Here is a 23,189-nt window from a genome sequence, read left to right on the forward strand (position 1 = left end):
TTTTTTGACCTTGGGCCCTGGATTGCAGGGACTGATGTTCTGGTTAGGTGGTCAGCCGAGCTCAAACCCCCCAGTATTTAGTCCCCAATCATGATTGGTACTCATTTTATCGACCCACTAAAAGGATGAAAAGCTTATTCTACCTTGCCCGATCCCAGAATAGAACCCCGGACTTGCAGCACAGGAAGGTGAAGCGCAACCATTCAATCACTGGATGTGGAGCATGATGAAGAAATTCCAATTCTTGTAGTTTTGCATTACTCATTTGTGTAGTGCGTTGCTAGGAATTGCCAAGCAATAAGATGATCTGTTGACCAATCTTTAGATTTTGCATTATTTCGTCAAGTTTATCACATTATATTTCTATTGTTTCAAATGAACCAGGTTTCATAAAATCCTAATGGATCACACATGCGTACCAAACACTCAACATCAGCATTTTTTTTCTTTTTGTGTGTGAATATTACGCTTTGGTAGAGCCAAACACACTATTTGTATTTCGCATAGTCTTCATTGCCATAGTTCTACGTAATAACTCATAATTAAAAATGGTATAAATTTTCAAAGATTCAATAAAATTAATTTTTTCTTAAAAATGCTATTAGTACTTTTTGAGCTACGATAACTTCGTTAAGCAAGTGAGATATTAACGGTTCAAGGAAGAAAATATCCATACAATCTACTAAGTTGACGCATACAATCTACAAATTTAATCTTTAATAAAAAAAAATACGGTCATTTATAAAAATTGATAAGGTATTAATTAATTGATATTAATTATTGACATAACGCATTTTTAATTGATATTTGAAATTGCTGCCAGATATTTATTAACTACTTTAAAATATTACTTAACATTAGGTTGGGTATAATTCTTTATTTCGTTTTATTTTGTCACCAGGTAACATAATAAGTAATTTTTATTAGCTTATTTACTTCAAAATGAAAGAACACATTCATAAAATTTAATTTTTCTCTTCGACATTTGTTTATTAATATCCATCTCATATTTTTAGAACGAAAATTGCAATCCTTATGAAAATTATTTTACTTGTAAATTACTTTACTTTTAAAAAATTATTTGTAAAACTTGAATAACTAAAAGTAGATAAAAAGACATGATCTTCCATGAGAAAACTGTTATTGAAAAAATATGATTAAAACAAAAGGACTTATGATAGAAAAAATGAAGAACTGACACGAGAAATACAAAATAGCGAATTTATGTCCTATTATTCAAATTTGAAATGATATCTAAACTTTCGCTTAAGCAATTTAAAATAGTAGTGGTCACAATAGAAGTTACAACAAAGTAATCTTCTCAGTAGCAGTATTTGAGTGATCATATTAAGAGTAGCCATAAGTGATGGTCATAACACGGATAATATGTTATCCCGAAATCTGTCCGTGGCTAGTGGCAATTTGATATTTAAAATATCATGATCTATATATGTCAATTTCTGAAATTATGGCTCATTGTCAGGCGGATTTTCTTTCTCTCCAAGATCATAGAGTTGTTCTGAAAAATAAAATGTCGTCCAATTAACTGGAAATAGTCCCAACAACAACCATCGACAATATAAAAATTATTAAAACAATTTAATTTATATCAGATATCATTTTCAATATCTCTTCAACTTTATTTATTATTATAACCAAACCAACAATAAAAATTTATAACCGAAATGAAATTAAACAAAAAATTGAAATGATTCATTCTTGCTACTTTTTGATGCTCCTTCTTTGGCCGGATAGTTTCCACTTGATAATTGATCCAAATGTACTTGCCTTACTGAATTCCCTTTTGCCTTTGTGCATATGTATCCCTTTCAATTAAATCTAATCGTTTCCTCAAATGCAAAGAGAAAACTTTACTATCGTACAAGCAAAACTATATTTTTGAATAAATCGACAAAAAATTCTAGTTCCTTCCCTGAGTGGCCACCGTGGACTGCTTAGACATACACTTTAGACATACATATCTGAGATCAACGGGTCATGACTACTTGCAGTCATCTGGGACTGGTAGATGCAGATACCGGCCCTCTTTGCGTCCATAGCATGCTCATGACAAAAGAGCGCCTCAGTATATGCTCCAATGTTCCTAAATTTTTTCATTTTATGTGACTAGCAGAATCGTTGCTGGGCAGTTCATCGGCAAACAATAAACAGGTCGGTCACTTAAACATAACAAAAAACAAATTCCATCTGCAAAATCAATTTAATGATACTCTATACAGAACATAAAGCCCATTCCTTGTATAACACACATTGTATGGTATACAATTTTACTTCGCGCGCCAAATAAAACTCAACAGTTACTCATTGGCCTTAGAGTACCATGTAAATAACAAGGGTCACTAGTTGGAATATTGAAAAGATTGAGGGAAAAGTGTTCCTATTAGTGATAGTTCATCAGTGTGAAAATAATTTTTTTAAAGTGACTGATGAGCTGGTGATAGAAAATTTTAAGGAAGAAAACAATAAAAATAAAGGAAAATATATAAATAAAATCCGAAGCTGACGTCGTCAAGGGGTACCAGCCTCGGAAGTCGTAGAAATGCAAAACCTTTTCTATCGAGAGAGCATGACAAATGTCTAATATTTGCTCTCTCTGTACCCCAAAGGTTTTGCAAGAAGTCCAGAAAGAGAGAATACATAATACAAAATCAAAATGCAAAAGTACGAAGGGAAAAACAATGTTCAAAAACCTACTACAAAATATTCCTGTGTTAAACTATGGTTTTTCAGATTGTTGTGTGCTTTAGTTTAACAAAGTAATATTTTGTAGTAGATTTTTGAACAATGTTCAAAAACCTACTACAAAATATTCCTCTGGTAAACTATGGTTTTTAAGATTGTTATGTGTTTTAGTTTAACAAAGGAATATTTTGCAGTAGATTTTTGAACAATGTTCAAAAACCTACAACAAAATATTCCTCTCTTAAACTATGGTTTTTCAGATTGTTGTGTGTTTTAGTTAAACAAAAATATATTTTCTAGTCGATTTTTGAACAATGTTCAGAAACCTACTACAGTAGATTTTCGAACATTGTTTTTCTTTTTGTACTTTTGCATTTTGTTTTTGTATTATGTATTCTCCTTTTTTCTCTTTCTGGACTTCTTCCAAAACCTTTGGAGTACAAACAGAGCATATATTAGACATTTGTCATGATTTCTCAATAGAAAAGGTTTTACATTTTTATGACTTCCGGGGCTGGTACCCCTTGACGACGTCATCTTCGGATGTCATTAATATATTTTCCATTATTTTTATTGTTTTCTTCCTTAAAATTTTCTATTGGTTTTAATTTTCTTATGGAATTTCTACTGCATTGCGCAACTTTCCTTTAGAATTGCAGTTTTTAAATGTTTTGTACATGATTAATGATTTCTCGTCTTATTACTGATGAGTAGGCAATTTGAGTGCCTTAGGAACTTTGATCCGTGAAGGTCATAGTATTAGCTGGTAAGTAATTTCCAATTGAACATGCAATAATCATTTGCAAGAAATTACTGTGAAATTCTTCTTCCTTCAGTTTATTGTAATTTTTGGTTGGATATTGATGTCCCGTAATTCACAAAAAAATTGGGATTACTTTACCTCCTTCTCACTGTCACAGAGTGCGAAAATATATCAACGTGGAAAATTCTGTAATTTCTCTCCATGACTGAAAAAGTTCTAGTGAAGAAAGAATGATAAAAATAAAAAAAATCAGAGTGATAAAGGATTTCTAGACGAAGACCATAATGGTAGCAAAATTGTTCGGGAAAAACATTTTGAAGCATTTCTTGGCTGAAATTCTAAACATTTATGGCAATGATAGCTTGGAACTTTTTTTTATCTGAAAAACAAAGATATAGAGGAACGGTGGTCACTTTTTTTCTAAAAAAGTGGATAAATCCAACATCTCTTTAAAAATGCGTTATTTCAAAAACTCCATCTCCAAGGAAACGACACGGTAAATTCTTTATTTGCAGAAGATTTTGCCAGACTTTTCAAATAACTTGATTTTTATCAAGTACTGTATGAAAATTCTCTTTTGTTTCGTTATTTTAGCAAACAATTATCCTTTAAAGTTTTTTAGTGGAGTGGCTTGTATTAATATTATTTATAAAAATAGGGAAATAGTAATAAATATTTTTTGCAACTGTTCTCAATGTTTTCTTTGTTATTTTTACTCCCTGCAAACTTACATTTCTCAGATGATGACTTTAGAAATAGTTTTCATTAGAAAATATATGGTTGGACTAAGCTACTCTGTTCTTTTCGTAATTTTGTCCACTAGTTTTCTGAATTTCTACTGTAAAAGAAATCAATAGAAACAAATTGAAACACCATGCATCAACTTTATAAGGTCAAAAATTGCTGAATTGTCTCTCCAACTAGTAAAAAAGTACATAGATTTTTTATAGAAATTTTAAATTAAGCAAAATAGCACTCACTAACGGGGTTCGGAAAATAGAAGAATATAGGTAGGAGAAAAAGTCCACCTCTTCGAATACGTAAATACTGCTCAGTGAGGTATGCTAGTAAGAAGAATATAGGTAGGAGAAAAAGTCCACCTCTTCGAATACGTAAATACTGCTCAGTGAGGTATGCTAGTAAGAAGAATATAGGTAGGAGGAAAAAGTCCACCTCTTCGAATACGTAAATACTGCTCAGTGAGGTATGCTAGTAAGAAGAATATAGGTAGGAGAAAAAAGTCCACATCTTCGAATACGTAAATACTGCTCAGTGAGGTATGCTAGTAAGAAGAATATAGGTAGGAGAAAAAGTCCACCTCTTCGAATACATAACTACTGCTCAGTGTGATATGCCATACCAGAAAAATAAATTACAGGGGGAGCAGCAACATACTCAGATTAAGCAGAGCATCATATGTACTAAGATCCAGCGACAGTCAAGAGGTACCTCACCTGCGTACCGGTTGTTGGACAACTCAGCATGTACGGTTGTGTACGCTTCCTCCCGCCAACCACCATTTTATTCCTTCTTTCTAAGTCAAAATGTGTTAGCAGATTTAATCAACATGGATGGATGATATAAATGTATTTTTAAAGAAATATCTTAGTTGATAGAACAGTTATCACTAATAGTTTATCAATAATGTAAAAATGTCGAGCAAACCAACAATAAATAAAAAGAGAACTTTTCTTCTCCTCAACCCCAATTTGAGAGGAGAGGCAGGTGCAAACCCATTTCAAGAACCACTGCCATTGGCTCTGCTGGGGCTCCAACATCTGTCTTTTCTCGTGAGGTCCTGCAGTGCCGGGAGTTAATTCATCATATTAGTCTGGAAAACAAACGCATCAAGGTACAATGGATCCCTGGACACTGCGGCATTTATGGGAACGATTAAGCAGATCTTCTCGCACGAAAAGGTACTCTTCTACAGCAAACAAATGAATCTGGGCTGTCTTTTCACTCGAAAAAGCTCTTCTGGAAACAAGCTTTGAAGTCGAAATTCAAAACACAAATAAAAGATAGGATTAAATCAAAGACCTGGAGTAGTGAAGATCTTGCTAATATACCCGATTGCCCAAGACGTGAGGCAGTGGCATTGTTCCGGCTGGTTAAGGTACATGACTGCCTGAGTGAGCATCTCCATACAATCGGTATTTTCGACTCCCCTCTTTGTTCATTATGCGATATGGGAGAACCTCTGAATAGAGCTCATCTGCGTCTATGCGGGACATTTCGTGGCTCTGCCGACTCCGAGACCGCCCTGTATTGGAGAGCTAGGGAACGTCTGAGGCTTCAATGACTTCGGTCAATATTTGTAATCGATAGCTCATTGTTTCGCATTGGCTTGCTCTTATAAATGTAACATGCCTTGCCATTGGAAATAAAAAAAAGAACCACTGCTGCTGTGACCCTAAAATGATGCTTTTCTTTTATGCACAGTATCCACACCAGAACTTGGTGGACTGGTTTACATTATGTCTATGGAAGCTAACCTTATTCCCCTATGTTTATTCTTCGTGTAAAACATCCATTTCTTGGATTTTTTACAGTTCTGTCAATCTGTTTATAAGTCTGTTCTAACTTTGAATCTCCCGGTATATGATATTATTAATGAAAGATGATTAAAATTATAATTTAGTACTTACCTTGACAATAAAGATTTTTTTCGTTCCAAACATTTCCCCGTATGCATGTCATTAGTTCGTCAGGACTACGTATGAAACCTTTTTCACAAACTAACTCAGCAGTCTTTCGAGTTAGCTGAATCCTACCATAATTTATATGTAAGTGAGGGTCCACGCATGTTGGAGCTGCAAGTAAAAATAAATAAAAACTTAAATATCCTCAACAAATAAGAATAAGAGCTTCAAATTCCTTTAATACGCGGCAATCTGAATTTCGGAAAAGTTCTAAGACTTAGATTAGGTTCAAAATAAATCAATTAGTTTCTTATACGGTCGTCTCCCTAAAACATTTAACCCATCTACAGATATAATTTGACAATTCGTCAATCGTTAAGCTAAAGTTATTTTGGTGCTTTTGAAAATCATGAAATTGACTAATTTTTCATGAAACACGAGCCCTCAAATATTAGGTAAAATTGATCTCTTTTCTCGTGCTTCGTCTCAAAGCATTCCGAGAGTCTGATTTTAAAACCATTTGTTTTGCGGGACAGGATAGTACCAGGAATACATACTATTAAGCTGGGTTTCCAGATTAAATTCCAGGCGATGAAATTCCGTACTCTTAATGTTTTATGTTGTATTTCCTTATTAATTGTGTCAATTGATTTGTTGCCTTAGCCTAATTTTCTTGGTTAAATTTTCATTCTCAATAAAGTTAAACTTGTTACTCATTTCCCAGGTAACAATTTTTCCTAGAACAAAAAAAATCACAAATAAAGAACACTGCGATTAAAGTTTTTAAAGAACACTGTAAAAAAATCTGTTATATTACGGGAGACTTCTGAAAGTAAGATTGCCAGAGATAAGCCATATGATACGAGAAAAAAAAACAAGTTGACAGAGAATTTTCCCGTAACAAAACCCTGTAGATAATGTTTGTACACATCAGATACTTTCTGCCGGTCAGAGTACGCTCCTCAGGAAACAGCAGAGAAGTTAGGCATAAAAATATTTGTTTACCGTCTGGTTTGCGCAGTGAAATAGATTTTTCAAATTTTGATTAGTTTATTAATTTTATGTGATTTTACGTGATTTTTGAGGTATCGGGAACCATCATGATCGGAAGAATCGTCTAAGTATTTGTAGTATGGTATACTACATATTAAATAAAATCAATTGTTAATTTTAATTTAATTATCTAATTTCATTATCTAATCATTGTTAATTCTAATTTAATTATCTAATCATCTTAATTTATGTAATCATCATCATTCATCTAATTTAATAATCATTTGTTAATTGTTATTTTGTTAATAATGTATTAAACGCTTAAATAATTGTAACTGTTAAATTTGTGATAAACTTTTAATTGTATGTTTTTTAATTTCTTCTTTTTACACTTGTAATTAATGTTATTTAGTTATCAGTATTCAATAATTCTTTGCAATATATTTCATGTAATATTTAAGTTTTAAGCCTCAATTTGTTTTGTAACCTTGGGAAAGTAATCTTTCTCTGCATGTATGTTCTTCCTTTAAAAGAAGATTCCTCCTTTTGTTACTTGCTGACAGCAAGATGTATGTCCAGTCAGCAAACCCCTATTGTTGGATGGAGAAGGAATGTCAGCAAGTCCTCTTTCCCACGTTTCGGCTTGCATCAATTGCAAAGCGCCCCTTTTGATCTTATGATGGCGCCAAGAATGTTCCAGAACATTCCACAAAATTCTTTACCAGGTGTATCACCACTTTAGACAACCCCGCTTCATGTTTGGCATGGAGCTTAACAATTAATTTCGCCAGTTGGCCAATATTTGCAGCTCTGTGATTTGCCCCTCTGATCCTTCTCCAGCCAACCGAATGGTTATTCGCAAAAGTTTAATTTTTTGGCGAGAGTTTTCTCCCCTATCTTCATAATGAAGAAATAGTCAGTAGCAGTTTTTTTTTTCTCAATTGTAGTTTTGTTTAGTTTTTGCGGCTTAGGCCGAGATTTCTGGTGTTGGCATGTTTGCCAAGCATTTTTACCTGTTTTTAAATGTTATTTTATAAATAAACTATGATTTTCTGCATCATTAACTATGAGTCTGGTGAGTAATTTTACTGTATAAGTTGTTTTCTCTTCCTTTTTTTCAGCATGCTCCTTTGTTGCGCTTACCTTAATGTTTGCACCCACTTCCTCTGTACACCATTTATACTTTTTCGGCCTTTACATAATTAGTATCTAAATTTTATTTAATCTTAATTTGACTTAATGTTAGTCACCCCCCTTTTTGATTTAGCCACACCACATAATATTTGGTGCCGCGTTTGCAACAGTTGACATGCTGAAAACTCAATGATGCACCTCTTTTCATTCGATCATTGTACTTATGTTTATTTTATATTTATTTTAAATGTTTTTATTTGAGATGCATCATTGGTGAAAAGGAAATTCTTGAATAGTTTAGAATATGTCTCCATTTTTTTATGTTTTAAGTGTGCACTTTTATGATGGTGTTTTTTTATTTTTTATTTCATGTTTTTCATAAATTTATTTTAGGGGTAGATAATTGAAATTTTTTTTATCTAAGCATTTTTTTAATTTTTGGTATTTGAATATTTTAATTATGCCAAGGACTAGGCAAGCAGACCCTCAGAGTGAGGTTATTCCAACTTCAAGAGAATATCACTTTAATATTGACCCATTTTATGGGGATCCCAGTACTTTAAACTGGTTTTTGTCCCAAGTAAGGGAACTTAAGGCACTTAACAAATGGAATAATCAGGCAGCCCTTAGTTTCCTTAAGTCCAAATTAAAGGGTTCTGCACTTACCTTTTTTGCAACTTCTCCTAGTTGCCTAAGCCTCAATTCTTTTGAGGAAGCAGTAAAAATCCTTCAAAATTTTTTTTGTGCAACAAAAAATGAAGCCTCAGCTATTGCTGAATTTAATGATCTAAACATGTTTCATAATGAAACGATAAGAAATTTTGCCCATAGACTTGAGTCAGCAGCCCATCAGGCATATGCTTTTATTAATGATGCAGCTGCATTAAACAAAATTAAGTCAATTCAATTCTTAAATGCTATATCTCCTAGCATAAAGACTCAACTAGCCTTTGAGGATCCTTCAGATTTCATGGCAATTGTAAATAAGGCAGAAATAATATCTTCCTGCTCTGCACCACATACTAATGCTGCAGTTAATGTTCTAAATAAAACCCAAAATATGGACCAATGCTCTGAAATCGAAATGCTTAAAGATCAAATTAAGCAATTGACTACTATTGTTCAAGAGGCAGTAAATTTATGTCCTCTATGCAAATCTCCTGACCATTGTCTAAAAAATTGTCCTCAATTCACAACATCTAATGTGAGAACCCAAAATAACAATGCTAGACAACGAGTTGTATGTCATTTTTGTGGGAGAAATGGTCATATTATGGCTCGATGTTACCAATACTTGAACTTGCAGGGTTCTGGGCAAAATCCTAACAGAAGTAGTGGTTCAAGTAATAACCGAAGACCACAAAATCAAGGTCGTCCCAATTTAAACTAGTGTCGGGACCACATTGTAGGCAAACTGTGGTCCCTTTTCAAACTAAACGAACCCCTGTTTCTGATCAGTCTGATCAACCTTCTGAGTATTTAAATCACACTATGGGTGATGGTAAAACAAAAATATCTGAATTCTTAAATCCAATGTCTAATGAGACAACCTTGTTTAATTTTTTTAGTGAAAACAAATGTAATTTACCACTTATTGATATAATGTTTGGTGATAAAAAGTTCACATTTTTAATTGATTCTGGTGCTTCTATTTCATTAATGCCTAAAGATATTTTTGACCAAATTAAATTAGTAACTAAAGTTAAATATTTATCTAGAAACGTAAAAATTTCTACATTAAACTCTGAACTTAATTTTTTATCGTGTGCTCAAATTTCTTTTAAAATCAGTAATAGTCAGTTTAAGCATCATTTTTTTGTATCTAAATTTAATACTTCTCATTTTCAAGGTATCATTGGATATGATATAATATCCAAATATAACATAATTATAGATTCTAAGAATAATGAATTGATTTTTGACTCTTTTAAATTACCTTTTGCTTTACCTTTGTCTGAACAGAAAAATGTTCAAAATATAATATCACATGTTCATTTAACTAATAAGGTTGTTATTGATCCTAATGAAAGTGTTTTCATCAATGTCTCTACTGATAATGACAAATTTTTAAATAATGACATTTTGTTTACTCCCCTTATTAATCATAATGATTTATTGATGCATCCAAGTGTTCATAATTTAACCCAAAGTTCATTTCATGTATTAATATATAACAAAAGTGCATCACCAATTCATTTAAATAAGTCTTGCAAAATTGGATCAATTTCTAGTGATTTTGATGTTAAAAATAATCTTGATAACCAAAATGTCAATAATGAGTATGTAAATTTGATTCAAGCTTCACCTGAAATGCTTGAAAGACGAAAATTAGAGTTGTCTATTAATGATTTTTACCTTGATAATTTAGATGAATCTCAAAAACATGTTATTGCTGATATATTATTAAATAATTATGCTTGTTTTTCAAAATCTGTTGCCACACTTGGCTGTACCGATTTAGTTGAACCTAGTATTAAGTTAAAATCCAATAACCCTATTAAAACCTTACCTTATGATATACCACAAGCTTTACAGGATATTGTAAAAAATGAACTCACTGAGTTAATGAATGCTAATATTATTGAAAGAAATGTTTCTAGCTGGGCTTCGCCCATGGTTTTAGTAAAGAAAAAAGATACTGACTCCTCTAATCAAAACAAATATAGACTTGCTTTAGACTTTAGGTTACTTAATTCCATAATAGAAAATTCAACGTACCCTCTTCCCAAGATTTCGACTCTAATTAACAATATTTCTCAATTTCAATATTATTCAAAAGTAGATTTTAAAAGTGCTTATAATCAAATAATGGTACCTGATGAACTTCAGGAGGTGTTAACATTTACTACACCTTTTGGTACATATTCTAACAAACGACTACCTTTTGGTCTCAAAACTAGTGCCAGTACCTTTCAAGCTTTCGTTGACAAAATTATTGATGAGTTAAAAGCACATGGTATTGAGCATATTTATGCCTACCAAGATGATTTTATCATCTGTGCCAATGAATTTGATGACATGATGGGTAAAGTTAAAGCTGTGTTAAACATTTTAAGTAAATATAATGTAACTCTTACTCCCTCTAAATGTAGATTTTTTGAACAAGAAATAGATTATTTAGGTTTTCGTATTGCCAAAAACATAATTTCACCTGTTGAATTTAATATTGCTAAAATCACTAATTTTGCTGCTCCAAAAACAGTAAAACAAGTTAAACGATTTCTAGGTTTATGCGGATTTTATCGCTCATTGATACCCAACTTTGCAGAATTAACTGGTGTTTTAACTGATCTTACGAAGAAGAATATTTCATTTAAATGGACCCAACAGCATCAAGATGCATTTAAATCCTTACAGGATATTTTTTTTAACAAGCCGTTTGTCAAATTACCTGACTTTTCTAAGAAATTCTTTTTAAACACTGATGCAAGTAAAATGGCAGTTTCTGCTGTGTTATTACAAGAATATGAGGATGGTTTTCATCCAGTAGGTTATTTTAGCAAATCATTAAATAAGGGTGAGAAAAATTATCCTGCTATAAAGTTGGAGTTGCTCGCCATTGTTAAGGGTATAACAGCATTCAAGTACTATTTATACAACAAATCATTCACAGTTCTATCTGATTCGAAACCCCTTAAATACTACAAAAAATCTACTTCACCTGCTGACATTATAACGCGTTGGCTTCTTTTATTAAGTGAGTACACTTTTGATTTTAAATATGTACCCGGTTCTTGTAATGTTCTAGCTGACTATTTTAGTCGATGCCAAAATCCTGATTTAAGAGAAGACTGTAATTTTAATGATTTTGATAATACTGAATCCCTAATTGTACCTTTTTCTGATCCTAAAAATAATGAGTTAGTGTGTGTTACTCAAACTGACCCTAAATTTGAAATATCTAATGAAACATTTAAGGACAATCAAACCAAAGATCAAGAACTTAATGATATCATTACTAAATTAAATGATAATAACTTAAACACTAAAATTATTGATAAATATTTTATATCCCCTGATACTAAGCTACTCATGTTTCATAAAGAGTATAATAAGAATGATTATGCTGATTTAATAGTTGTGCCCAAGTCTCTCAGACCTAAGGTTTTGGAAATTACTCATGTATCTCATACAGGTGTCAAGAAAACTTTTGAGTTATTGTCAAAAAGATTTTATTGGAAAGGCTACTATGCTGACACGTTAAACTATGTGTTATCTTGTGATGCATGTATTCGCATCAAACATTATTCTGTCAAACCAGCCCCCTTAAAAAATGTGTACCTACCTACTCGCCCTGGGGATTTTATTAGTATTGATATTGTTGGACCTATTAAAGATACTGGGCATGTGCTAACTGTTATTGATCACTTCAGTAAGTTTACTGTGTTATATCACTTAAGGAACTTAACTGCTAATACTATGGTCCAACATTTGTTAAATTATATGTCATTGTTTGGTAGAGTTACCATGATTTTAAGTGATCTTGGAACTCAATTTAATTGTGAAGTGTTTCATACTATAAATTCTGAACTAGGTATTAAGGTAATACATACCACTTCAGGGCACCCTCAACTGAACTCAGTTTCAGAAAGAATAAACACTTCCTTAAAATCCTCATTGATTGCCTTGCGAGAACAAGGAATTTCTATTCAATCTGCCCTCTTAATTCACCAACAAATCTATAATAGTGCTATTCATCCTGCCACAGGATATAGCCCTAACATGCTTCATTTTGGTCGTGAAATGAGTATTTTCTTTGACACATACCAAAATTCTAACAATAAACTTATAAGTTTAGACCAAGCTTCTTATGTTTCTCAGGTTTTAAATGATCTAAATAATTATTATAGTAATGCTTATACTTCTTTAAGGCAGAATCAGACTGATCAAAACAGTAAGTTTGAAAGGAAAGCTAAACTTCGTAAATTCGAAGTAAATGATATTGTATATTTGAAATCCAAAGATTCTTTTAATCCCAAATTCAATGGTCCATACACCATCATTACAAAACATAATGATGTTAATTTTAGTATCCAATTTTTATCTAATCCTAATGCTCCTGTGTTTAAAATTCATGCAAACCGTCTAAGGTTAGCCCCGCATAGAAAAACATCTCTGTGTGCTACCAGTAATAAATTACCTCAACAAAATACTAGATATTTTCTTCGTTCACATGTTTAATTCAAATAACTGTTTGTGTGATTTTGCTAATGTTTTGCTTGCTAACCCCCATAAAATTTTGGGATGTCTCTGCTACGCTGGCGTACATGTGACATCTTATCAGGCCTGACAAGATTTTTTTTGGGAATGTTGTGATCGAAACGTTTGTTTCAGAATCATTAATTAATTAATCACTTTCTTGTTAAATTTTTTATCAACTCAGGGCAATACTTTTTACCTATTTTCTTAGTTTGTTTTTACTCAACTATTCATGTAAACATTTTGTAACTTAAGTGACTTTAATTATTACTTTGGATTTTTCCTAATACAATTAGGTTTTCCTTGTTTATTTTGGAATGTGGTACTATACAAATAACCTTTAATGCAATTTTAATACTGCATTTAATTTTAAGTAATGGTTTTATCCCAATCTTCTATTTGTCATTTTTATATGCATTTTCATGCAACCTTTTTTGGAGACATGTTCTAAACCTTGTTGGTCTAACACAAAGTCTAAATTTTTTAGTGTACATTATTCTCATTTTTTGTTTATGCTTACTTGTCTATAAGTATTGTTTTTATGCATATATCTTTGTTTGAGCTAATATAAATTGTTTTCAATATTTGTATGAACATATGAGTCAGAACTTACTACAACAACACAAACTGTACTGCTCGGCTCTGTCTTCTGGTGCTACCTTGAACTGTCTTCATCCCTGATGTCTGTACCCCTCATCTGGACTTTTGCTAGTTGTCGTTGCCAGACTTTATCTGAAAGTGGTCAGTGTATCTGCTACCTTGTACTGTCTTCATCCCTGATGTTGCTATCCCTCATCTGGACTTCTGCCAGTTGTCTTTTGCCAGACCTTATCTGGAAGTGGTCAGTGTATCTGCTACCTCGAACTGTCTTCGTCCCTGATGTCTATATCCCGTATCTGGAGATGTCTGATGTGTGTATTGTCTACTATCGGCTCCTGAGGCATGATCCTGCCGTCTTATACTGAGGTAATCTTGGCCTCTTATTTAATGACAATGTTTCTTCGTTCACATAGTCTCATATCGTGCTCCTACTGGTTTCATTGAACTCTGTGTTTTCGTCAAATTAGTGGCAACTCAATGTCGGTGTTTCATAGTTCACCGTGCATCATATATGGTTGACTTCTGGATTCACTGAACTGTGGTATTTCGTCAAATTAATAGCAGCTAAATGGTTGGATGTGTTGTTTGAGATCAAGGTGCACAGCTACAGGAGCAGTACATATTTTTATCTGTCTTACTTGATTAGTTCTTCTTGACATGGACTCCCTCCCAAATTGTGACTTTTCACGAATTTCATTCTCAAGCACTAATACTTTTGCTTTTCAGATGAATTTTGTAAACCTTTTTCCTTTTTTGTGTATATATATTTTTTTTTTAGACTTTGTGTTGCCATTATTCATTGAAAACAACTTAACATCTCACCAAGTTTTTTTTTTCTCAGTGTAGTGTATTTGTGTGTTGTCAATTAAGTATTTATTCAAGTTTTTTTTTTAATTTTTGTTGGATGCAAATTTTTACCTTTTTCCCAGCTTCTGATTTTTGTCTTCCCATTATTGCATTGGATATATTAATTGTTTTGGCATTTGTTTATTTTCAGATCCTGCTGTCCTGAATTTAGTTTTTGTACAAAAAGGCTTCACCTTTTTTTCTGTATCTGGGGGGAATATATGTAGTATGGTATACTACATATTAAATAAAATCAATTGTTAATTTTAATTTAATTATCTAATTTCATTATCTAATCATTGTTAATTCTAATTTAATTATCTAATCATCTTAATTTATGTAATCATCATCATTCATCTAATTTAATAATCATTTGTTAATTGTTATTTTGTTAATAATGTATTAAACGCTTAAATAATTGTAACTGTTAAATTTGTGATAAACTTTTAATTGTATGTTTTTTAATTTCTTCTTTTTACACTTGTAATTAATGTTATTTAGTTATCAGTATTCAATAATTCTTTGCAATATATTTCATGTAATATTTAAGTTTTAAGCCTCAATTTGTTTTGTAACCTTGGGAAAGTAATCTTTCTCTGCATGTATGTTCTTCCTTTAAAAGAAGATTCCTCCTTTTGTTACTTGCTGACAGCAAGATGTATGTCCAGTCAGCAAACCCCTATTGTTGGATGGAGAAGGAATGTCAGCAAGTCCTCTTTCCCACGTTTCGGCTTGCATCAATTGCAAAGCGCCCCTTTTGATCTTATGATGGCGCCAAGAATGTTCCAGAACATTCCACAAAATTCTTTACCAGGTGTATCACCACTTTAGACAACCCCGCTTCATGTTTGGCATGGAGCTTAACAATTAATTTCGCCAGTTGGCCAATATTTGCAGCTCTGTGATTTGCCCCTCTGATCCTTCTCCAGCCAACCGAATGGTTATTCGCAAAAGTTTAATTTTTTGGCGAGAGTTTTCTCCCCTATCTTCATAATGAAGAAATAGTCAGTAGCAGTTTTTTTTTTCTCAATTGTAGTTTTGTTTAGTTTTTGCGGCTTAGGCCGAGATTTCTGGTGTTGGCATGTTTGCCAAGCATTTTTACCTGTTTTTAAATGTTATTTTATAAATAAACTATGATTTTCTGCATCATTAACTATGAGTCTGGTGAGTAATTTTACTGTATAAGTTGTTTTCTCTTCCTTTTTTTCAGCATGCTCCTTTGTTGCGCTTACCTTAATGTTTGCACCCACTTCCTCTGTACACCATTTATACTTTTTCGGCCTTTACATAATTAGTATCTAAATTTTATTTAATCTTAATTTGACTTAATGTTAGTCACCCCCCTTTTTGATTTAGCCACACCACAGTATTTTTATTATTTCCCCGTCGTTAAACTATAGATAATGTTTGTACACATCAAAAATTTTCTGCGTTCTAGAGAATGGTCCTCAGGAAACAACAGAGTAATTTCGCATGAAGGTCTGGTTTGTAAAGTGAAATGGATTTTTAAAATTTTGATTGGTTTTTTAATTATGTTATATTTTGTGTGATTTTTGAGATATCAAAAATCCTCATGATCGGAAGTATCGTTAGAGAATTTTTATTTTTTCCCCATCGTTAAACTACAGACAATGTTTGCACACATCAGAAATTTTCGGCCGTCTAGAGCACGGTCTCTAGAAAACAGCAGAGTAATTTGGCATAAAGGTCTGGTTTGTAAAGTGAAAAAGATTTTTAAAATTTTGATTGCTCTTTTAATTATTTTATTTTTTTATGTGATTTTTGAGGCATCAAAAATCATAATGATCGAAAGAATCGTTTGAGAATTTTTATTTTTTCCCCATCGTTAAACTACAGACAATGTTTGCACACATCAGAAATTTCCGGCCATCTAGAGTACGGTCTTGAGAAAACAGCAGAGTAATTTGGCATAAAGGTCTGGTTTGTAAAGTGAAAAAGATTTTTAAAATTTTGAGTAGTCTTTTAATTATTTTATTTTTTTATGTGATTTTTGAGGCATCAAAAATCATAATGATCGAAAGAATCGTTTGAGAATTTTTATTTTTTCCCCATCTTTAAACTACAGACAATGTTTGCACACATCAGAAATTTTCGGCCGTCTAGAGTACGGTCTCTAGAAAACAGCAGAGTAGTTTGGCATAAAGGTCTGGTTTGTAAAGTGAAAAAGATTTTTAAAATTTTGATTAGTCTTTTAATTATTTTATTTTTTATGTGATTTTTGAGGCATCAAAAATCATAATGATCGAAAGAATCGTTTGAGAATTTTTATTTCTTTCCCATCGTTAAACTACAGACAATGTTTGCACACATCAGAAATTTTCGGCCGTCTAGAGTACGGTCTCTAGAAAACAGCAGAGTAATTTGGCATAAAGGTCTGGTTTGTAAAGTGAAAAAGATTTTTAAAATTTTGATTAGTCTTTTAATTATTTTATTTTTTTATGTGATTTTTGAGGCATCAAAAATCATAATGATCGAAAGAATCGTTTGAGAATTTTTATTTCTTCCCCATCGTTAAACTACAGACAATGTTTGCACACATCAGAAATTTTCGGCCGTCTAGAGTACGGTCTCTAGAAAACAGCAGAGTAATTTGGCATAAAGATCTGGTTTGTAAAGTGAAAAAGATTTTTAAAATTTTGATTAGTCTTTTAATTATTTTATTTTTTATGTGATTTTTGAGGCATCAAAAATCATAATGATCGAAAGAATCGTTTGAGAATTTTTATTTCTTCCCCATCGTTAAACTACAGACAATGTTTGCACACATCAGAAATTTTCGGCCGTCTAGAGTACGGTCTCTAGAAAACAGCAGAGTAATTTGGCATAAAGGTCTGGTTTGTAAAGTGAAAAAGATTTTTAAAATTTTGATTAGTCTTTTAATTATTTTATTTTTTATGTGATTTTTGAGGCATCAAAAATCATAATGATCGAAAGAATCGTTTGAGAATTTTTATTTCTTCCCCATCGTTAAACTACAGACAATGTTTGCACACATCAGAAATTTTCGGCCGTCTAGAGTACGGTCTCTAGAAAACAGCAGAGTAATTTGGCATAAAGGTCTGGTTTGTAAAGTGAAAAAGATTTTTAAAATTTTGATTAGTCTTTTAATTATTTTATTTTTTTATGTGATTTTTGAGGCATCCAAAATCATAATGATCGAAAGAATCGTTTGAGAATTTTTATTTCTTCCCCATCGTTAAACTACAGACAATGTTTGCACACATCAGAAATTTTCGGCCGTCTAGAGTACGGTCTCTAGAAAACAGCAGAGTAATTTGGCATAAAGATCTGGTTTGTAAAGTGAAAATGATTTTTAAAATTTTGATTAGTCTTTTAATTATTTTATTTTTTTTTCGTGATTTTTGAGGCATCAAAAATCATAATGATCGAAAGAATCGTTTGAGAATTTTTATTTCTTCCCCATCGTTAAACTACAGACAATGTTTGCACACATCAGAAATTTTCGGCCGTCTAGAGTACGGTCTCTAGAAAACAGCAGAGTAATTTGGCATAAAGGTCTGGTTTGTAAAGTGAAAAAGATTTTTAAAATTTTGATTAGTCTTTTAATTATTTTATTTTTTTATGTGATTTTTGAGGCATCAAAAATCATAATGATCGAAAGAATCGTTTGAGAATTTTTATTTTTTCCCCATCGTTAAACTACAGACAATGTTTGCACACATCAGAAATTTCCGGCCATCTAGAGTACGGTCTTTAGAAAACAGCAGAGTAATTTGGCATAAAGGTCTGGTTTGTAAAGTGAAATGGATTTTTAAAATTTTGATTAATTTTTTAATTATTTTATTTTTTGAGTGATTTTTCGTGATTTTTGAATTATCAAAAACCATCATGATCGGAAAAATTTTCTGAAATTTTTTATTTTTTTTCATCGTTAAGTTTAGACTTCCTGAAGCGGGATTCGAATCCGTGACCTTCTTTATATGAGGCCAACTCCTTGATCACCATGACGGCCAGCACCAGTATTCGTCGTATAAATCGTGATACACGATTTATACGACGATGTGTTTACTGTGAGTGTTTCATATTCAAAACTGTACATAACTGTATTAATGGTTACAGATTTTATTTGCTAAACGAAAAAATGTTTCTTTTGGCAGATTATGATGTAGTTTTATAGTAAACTTCCGTAATTTTAATGAACAGAAATTTTCTGTCGGAACGTTACCGAATCATCATGTTTATTAACAGAAATTTTTTACAGTGTACATTTAATGAATATAATTTTAATCTTTTATAAGAAATTAAGGATAAAAGATCAATGTATATCAATTGGAGACAACAAAATAAAAAATAAACAAGTTGAGAAATATCAGAGGTTAAAAATCAGAGTTTCAAGATTTAAAACCAATTTATACTTGGCGAGTTTTTAGCTTCAATATCTTAAATAAACGAGTACTTCCACTTTTTTATCACTCGATTTTCATTGTAGGGTGAAAAAAGAGTTTACAATATATTTTCCTCTATTTGGAGTAAGGTATAGACACTATCTACCAATAAGTATTTGGACACGTGTGATTGAAAAGAAAAACAAACTTTATTCATAATCAATAGTTGGTAGAACCTCAACGAGAGGCAATTACAGCGTGAACCCTCCGGGGCATACTTTCCACAAGTCCTTGTGTGACAGTATTTTCTGCCACTCGGCTTGGACAAGACATGTAAGTTCCTTCACCTAATTTGGACGGGTAGTACACCCCTTAATTCTGCGATCCAACTCGTCCCAGAGGTTCTTGATAGGGTTCAGGTCTGGGCTCTGGGCAGGCCAGTCCATTCGATTAACCCTATTGGCACCATACCAAGCCTTGGTGAACCTCGCAACATGAAAGCTGGCACATTGTCGTCCTGGAAGTAACAGGGATCCACCCTGCAAAACTGCCACAACGTAGAAAGCACATTGTCATCCAATAATGGTGCAGTAGGCATCGGTGTTGAGCTTACCATGATTGATGACCAAGGGTCCCAATCCATACTAGTAGAACACCATTCATCTGCATAGGTGCCCAAATACTTATTGGTAGAGAGTGTATTTACTTAGAATTTTGACATTTTAATCAACTGGTTATTTATTTTATGAAAAATAAAAACATCACATTTTAGAAACATTATAGCTAGCTGTAGATATAAAGTCCTTTAGAATTATTATAGCATTTAAAATAATTGCGATGTGATAAGTTGTGAACGAATTTTAAAATTCTCAACTTAAATAATAAGTAAGTGAATCATACAATAAATTTTCATGTTGAGAACATTTTCAATAATTTTCAAGCAGCAAATATGCTGAAAGAAATTTCCTGCTTCCAAATTTCTTTTAAAAAAATAAACAAGAATTTGTGTAAATATACAAAGCTTAATTAGTTAGAATTTTATTATTTTCTTTTAACTATAAACCTTTTTGACGTTTACCTAAATTATGTTTGTATACTTAATAGATAAATAGTATGGTTAATTTTGATTTCAAAATTAAAAATATAAGATGAATAATTAAGGATCAGCTCATTAAATACCTCTTTTTAAAATGCGTCTGTAAATAATTTTGAAGTGCTTAATATTTTTTGAAGTGTCTTTATTCATTTTTACAAAAATATTAAATTCAGCACATTTTTCGAAAAATTTAAACACAGATTGTTTATATAAGTAATCAAATAATGAAAGAAAGAAATGTGAGAATAAATATTAATTTAAATAATAGAACTCTAATTTAATGCAAAATTAAAATATTTTTTTTAACTTTTTATTTTTTGCCATGTTTTTGATTCCATACTTTATTTTTATTGCAACGAATTTTTTTCTACTTATTTAATTTTCTTGACTTCAAATTTTTTTAATTGCTCGAGTCATTTAAAGACGATCATCCTAAATGGGCTTTTGTTTGGCTCTTCTATAAAAAATTAAATTCATTAAGTCGCATTAATATATCTAAGCATTTCAATACACATAAACAATGTAAAAATTGTTTTATAAAAACTAATAAGTTTTATTTTTACCTTAAACTATTAAAACTAATCTCTCAAAATTAAATAAACGATGATTAAATATATGTTTTTAAAACATATGGCTCAGGGGGATTATTTGAATACAATAATATTTTTATCACTGAACTGTAAACTAATTGATACAAATTATAATTAATATAGATTTTTATCATAATTTTGTGTAACAATATTATGGTGAAACCATACCATATATTTTTACCATATATTTTATATAAGTCAGTTTAGCGAATAGTGATTTCATTACATCCCCAGTTTGAATTTTTTTAACAAATAGAATTAATACGAAAAAAATACGTGAATCAATAAAAAATGGGCCTAGAATAATTATTATTATTATATTTTTTTATTAAAGTATTTAATACATTCTTGTTTTTATGGGAATAATTATCAAATATTGCAATAATTCATAATATGGAATAATTCATAATATTGCAGAGAGCTAGTCTATACTAATTCCGTACCCGGCTTGCACCGACCACAGTGCTGACGTAAAATATCCTCAGTGATAGACTGATCCCCTGATTCTTTCCTCAGTGATAGAGTCCCCTTACCATCGGGCTAACCATGAGAGGTTTTCGTGTTTTTCTTCACCTTGTAACGCAAATGCAAGTTTGTCAAAAAATTCTCCACGAAGGCTAGTTTAACGATGCTTGATTGAAAAGTTCCCTTGTCTTTTAGGTTGGGTTCAAAATTACAAGGCTATGGAGATCATAAAAACATCAACAGTCGTGAACTCAGAATTCAGTCGCCTGTTCATCACCAGTTATAAAATGCAAAAATAAATAAATAATAAACTAAAATGTAGCAGAGAGCAATAATGAACCACTTCTTTATGCAAGCCAATTTAATTTAAATCATAAAATATCACTCCCTAGGTCTCCTTCTTTAATTTCGCACCTCTTGAACGCTTATTTAACTCTTAAAAAAACATTTTCTTTAGGGATTAAATTTGAACAAGCTCTGAATAATAAATCAGCTTAAAAAAGGTACTTTAAATGAAACGGTAGAATGAAAAATAGTCGAAACTTTTTTCCCCCCTCGTTTCGGGTGGAATTAATTGAGGTTACTTTTTTAATTCAATACTTAACTCAAACTATTTTTAGAAAATACTGTTCTTTCTGAAATAATTTACTACCTTCGCTGCTAAAGTACTATACATAACATAAAATATGAAGCAATGCATTACTTTTGGCTCAATGTTAAAATTTTAACTCTCAAATTACGGTAAAATTATTGGCAGCAGTCTGTCCATTTAATTAATCGTTAAGTTTACGTTTAGGAGCAATTCTTTATCTTCATGAGTTTCAAGCCGTTTACATATGCATGGTCTTAAAGCAGTACAAAGGAAATTTAACGGGGTATTGGAATAAAAGTTATGGTTGATATGTGTTTTGTCAAGTCAGACGCGTAATATGACTTAATTATTTTATCTAGTAGGGCCATTTATCGTGATAGAGGGAAATACTACAATGTTTTTGTGTCAAGCAGCTTTGTGGAGCTGCCATCTAAGCATGATTGGAGGCTTCGCATTTCCATAGTCCAAGATCACAAATTGAGAAGTACAGAACACTGGAAATTCCGCACGCTCAGCTAAAGTATGTTCCTATAACTCCAATAAACTAAGTGGCTTTATAAAATGTTCACTATATAATTATTCTTACAAAATTACTAGGCTATTCCAACATTCGATGTTGGAAAATAAAAATATGAATTTGTAACCCTTATCAAATTGCTTAGTACCCAGCTTTCAAAGCTCATGCGTTCGATTTTCAATAGCTGTGGTTCTAGTTGGCACGGAAGAAATTCTGGTTGTTCAACGGTATTAGGTTAAAACAGTCCAGCCAATAAACAATTTTTACGCTCATATTTACGACACATTACGCCTCTAACAATCAATGTAATGCTGGCTGATTTTGGACAGATTCATCTTTGACGTGACTTTTACATCCATTTTAAATGCTCTCATGTCAACTGTGATCAATCATTTATATTTAAATTGTGGTACAAAACTCCTAACTTCTTTAATGACCCTAAATGATTGCTTTAATACCACGATTGTATTTCTAAAGCTGTCTCACTTGTCCCCTTTTTAATTGGGCAACTCAAATAGGATGCTAGGATGCATGCGCTAATATAAACCACTATGACTATATTACTTTTACCTTACTAACCTAACTATATATATATATATATATATTTCGCATAATTAATATAAGAAGAATGAAAAATATAAGCTGGGATAAGAAAAAATATTTCAATAACTGTTAAAAAGTT

At 31.7% G+C, this 23,189-nt stretch overlaps 1 protein-coding gene across 1 annotated transcript in view; it reads right to left on the reverse strand.

Moving 5' to 3' along the window:
* Positions 1-1,207: 1,207 nt before the first annotated feature.
* The window catches only part of LOC107454011 (uncharacterized), a 34,130-nt gene continuing 12,148 nt past the window's right edge, over positions 1,208-23,189 (reverse strand). Inside the window, exons 6-7 of the mRNA XM_016071056.4 lie at positions 6,115-6,279; positions 1,208-1,519 (exon numbers count right to left, since the gene is read on the reverse strand). Coding sequence (XP_015926542.2) covers positions 1,467-1,519; positions 6,115-6,279 — 218 coding nt within the window. The 3' untranslated portion in view covers positions 1,208-1,466. The remainder of the gene's footprint in view (positions 1,520-6,114; positions 6,280-23,189) is intronic.

This window comes from Parasteatoda tepidariorum, chromosome 1 (genome assembly GCF_982258835.1).
Source record: "Parasteatoda tepidariorum strain Cologne lab strain chromosome 1, Ptep-v5.0, whole genome shotgun sequence".
Taxonomy (NCBI): Eukaryota; Metazoa; Arthropoda; class Arachnida; order Araneae; family Theridiidae; genus Parasteatoda; species Parasteatoda tepidariorum.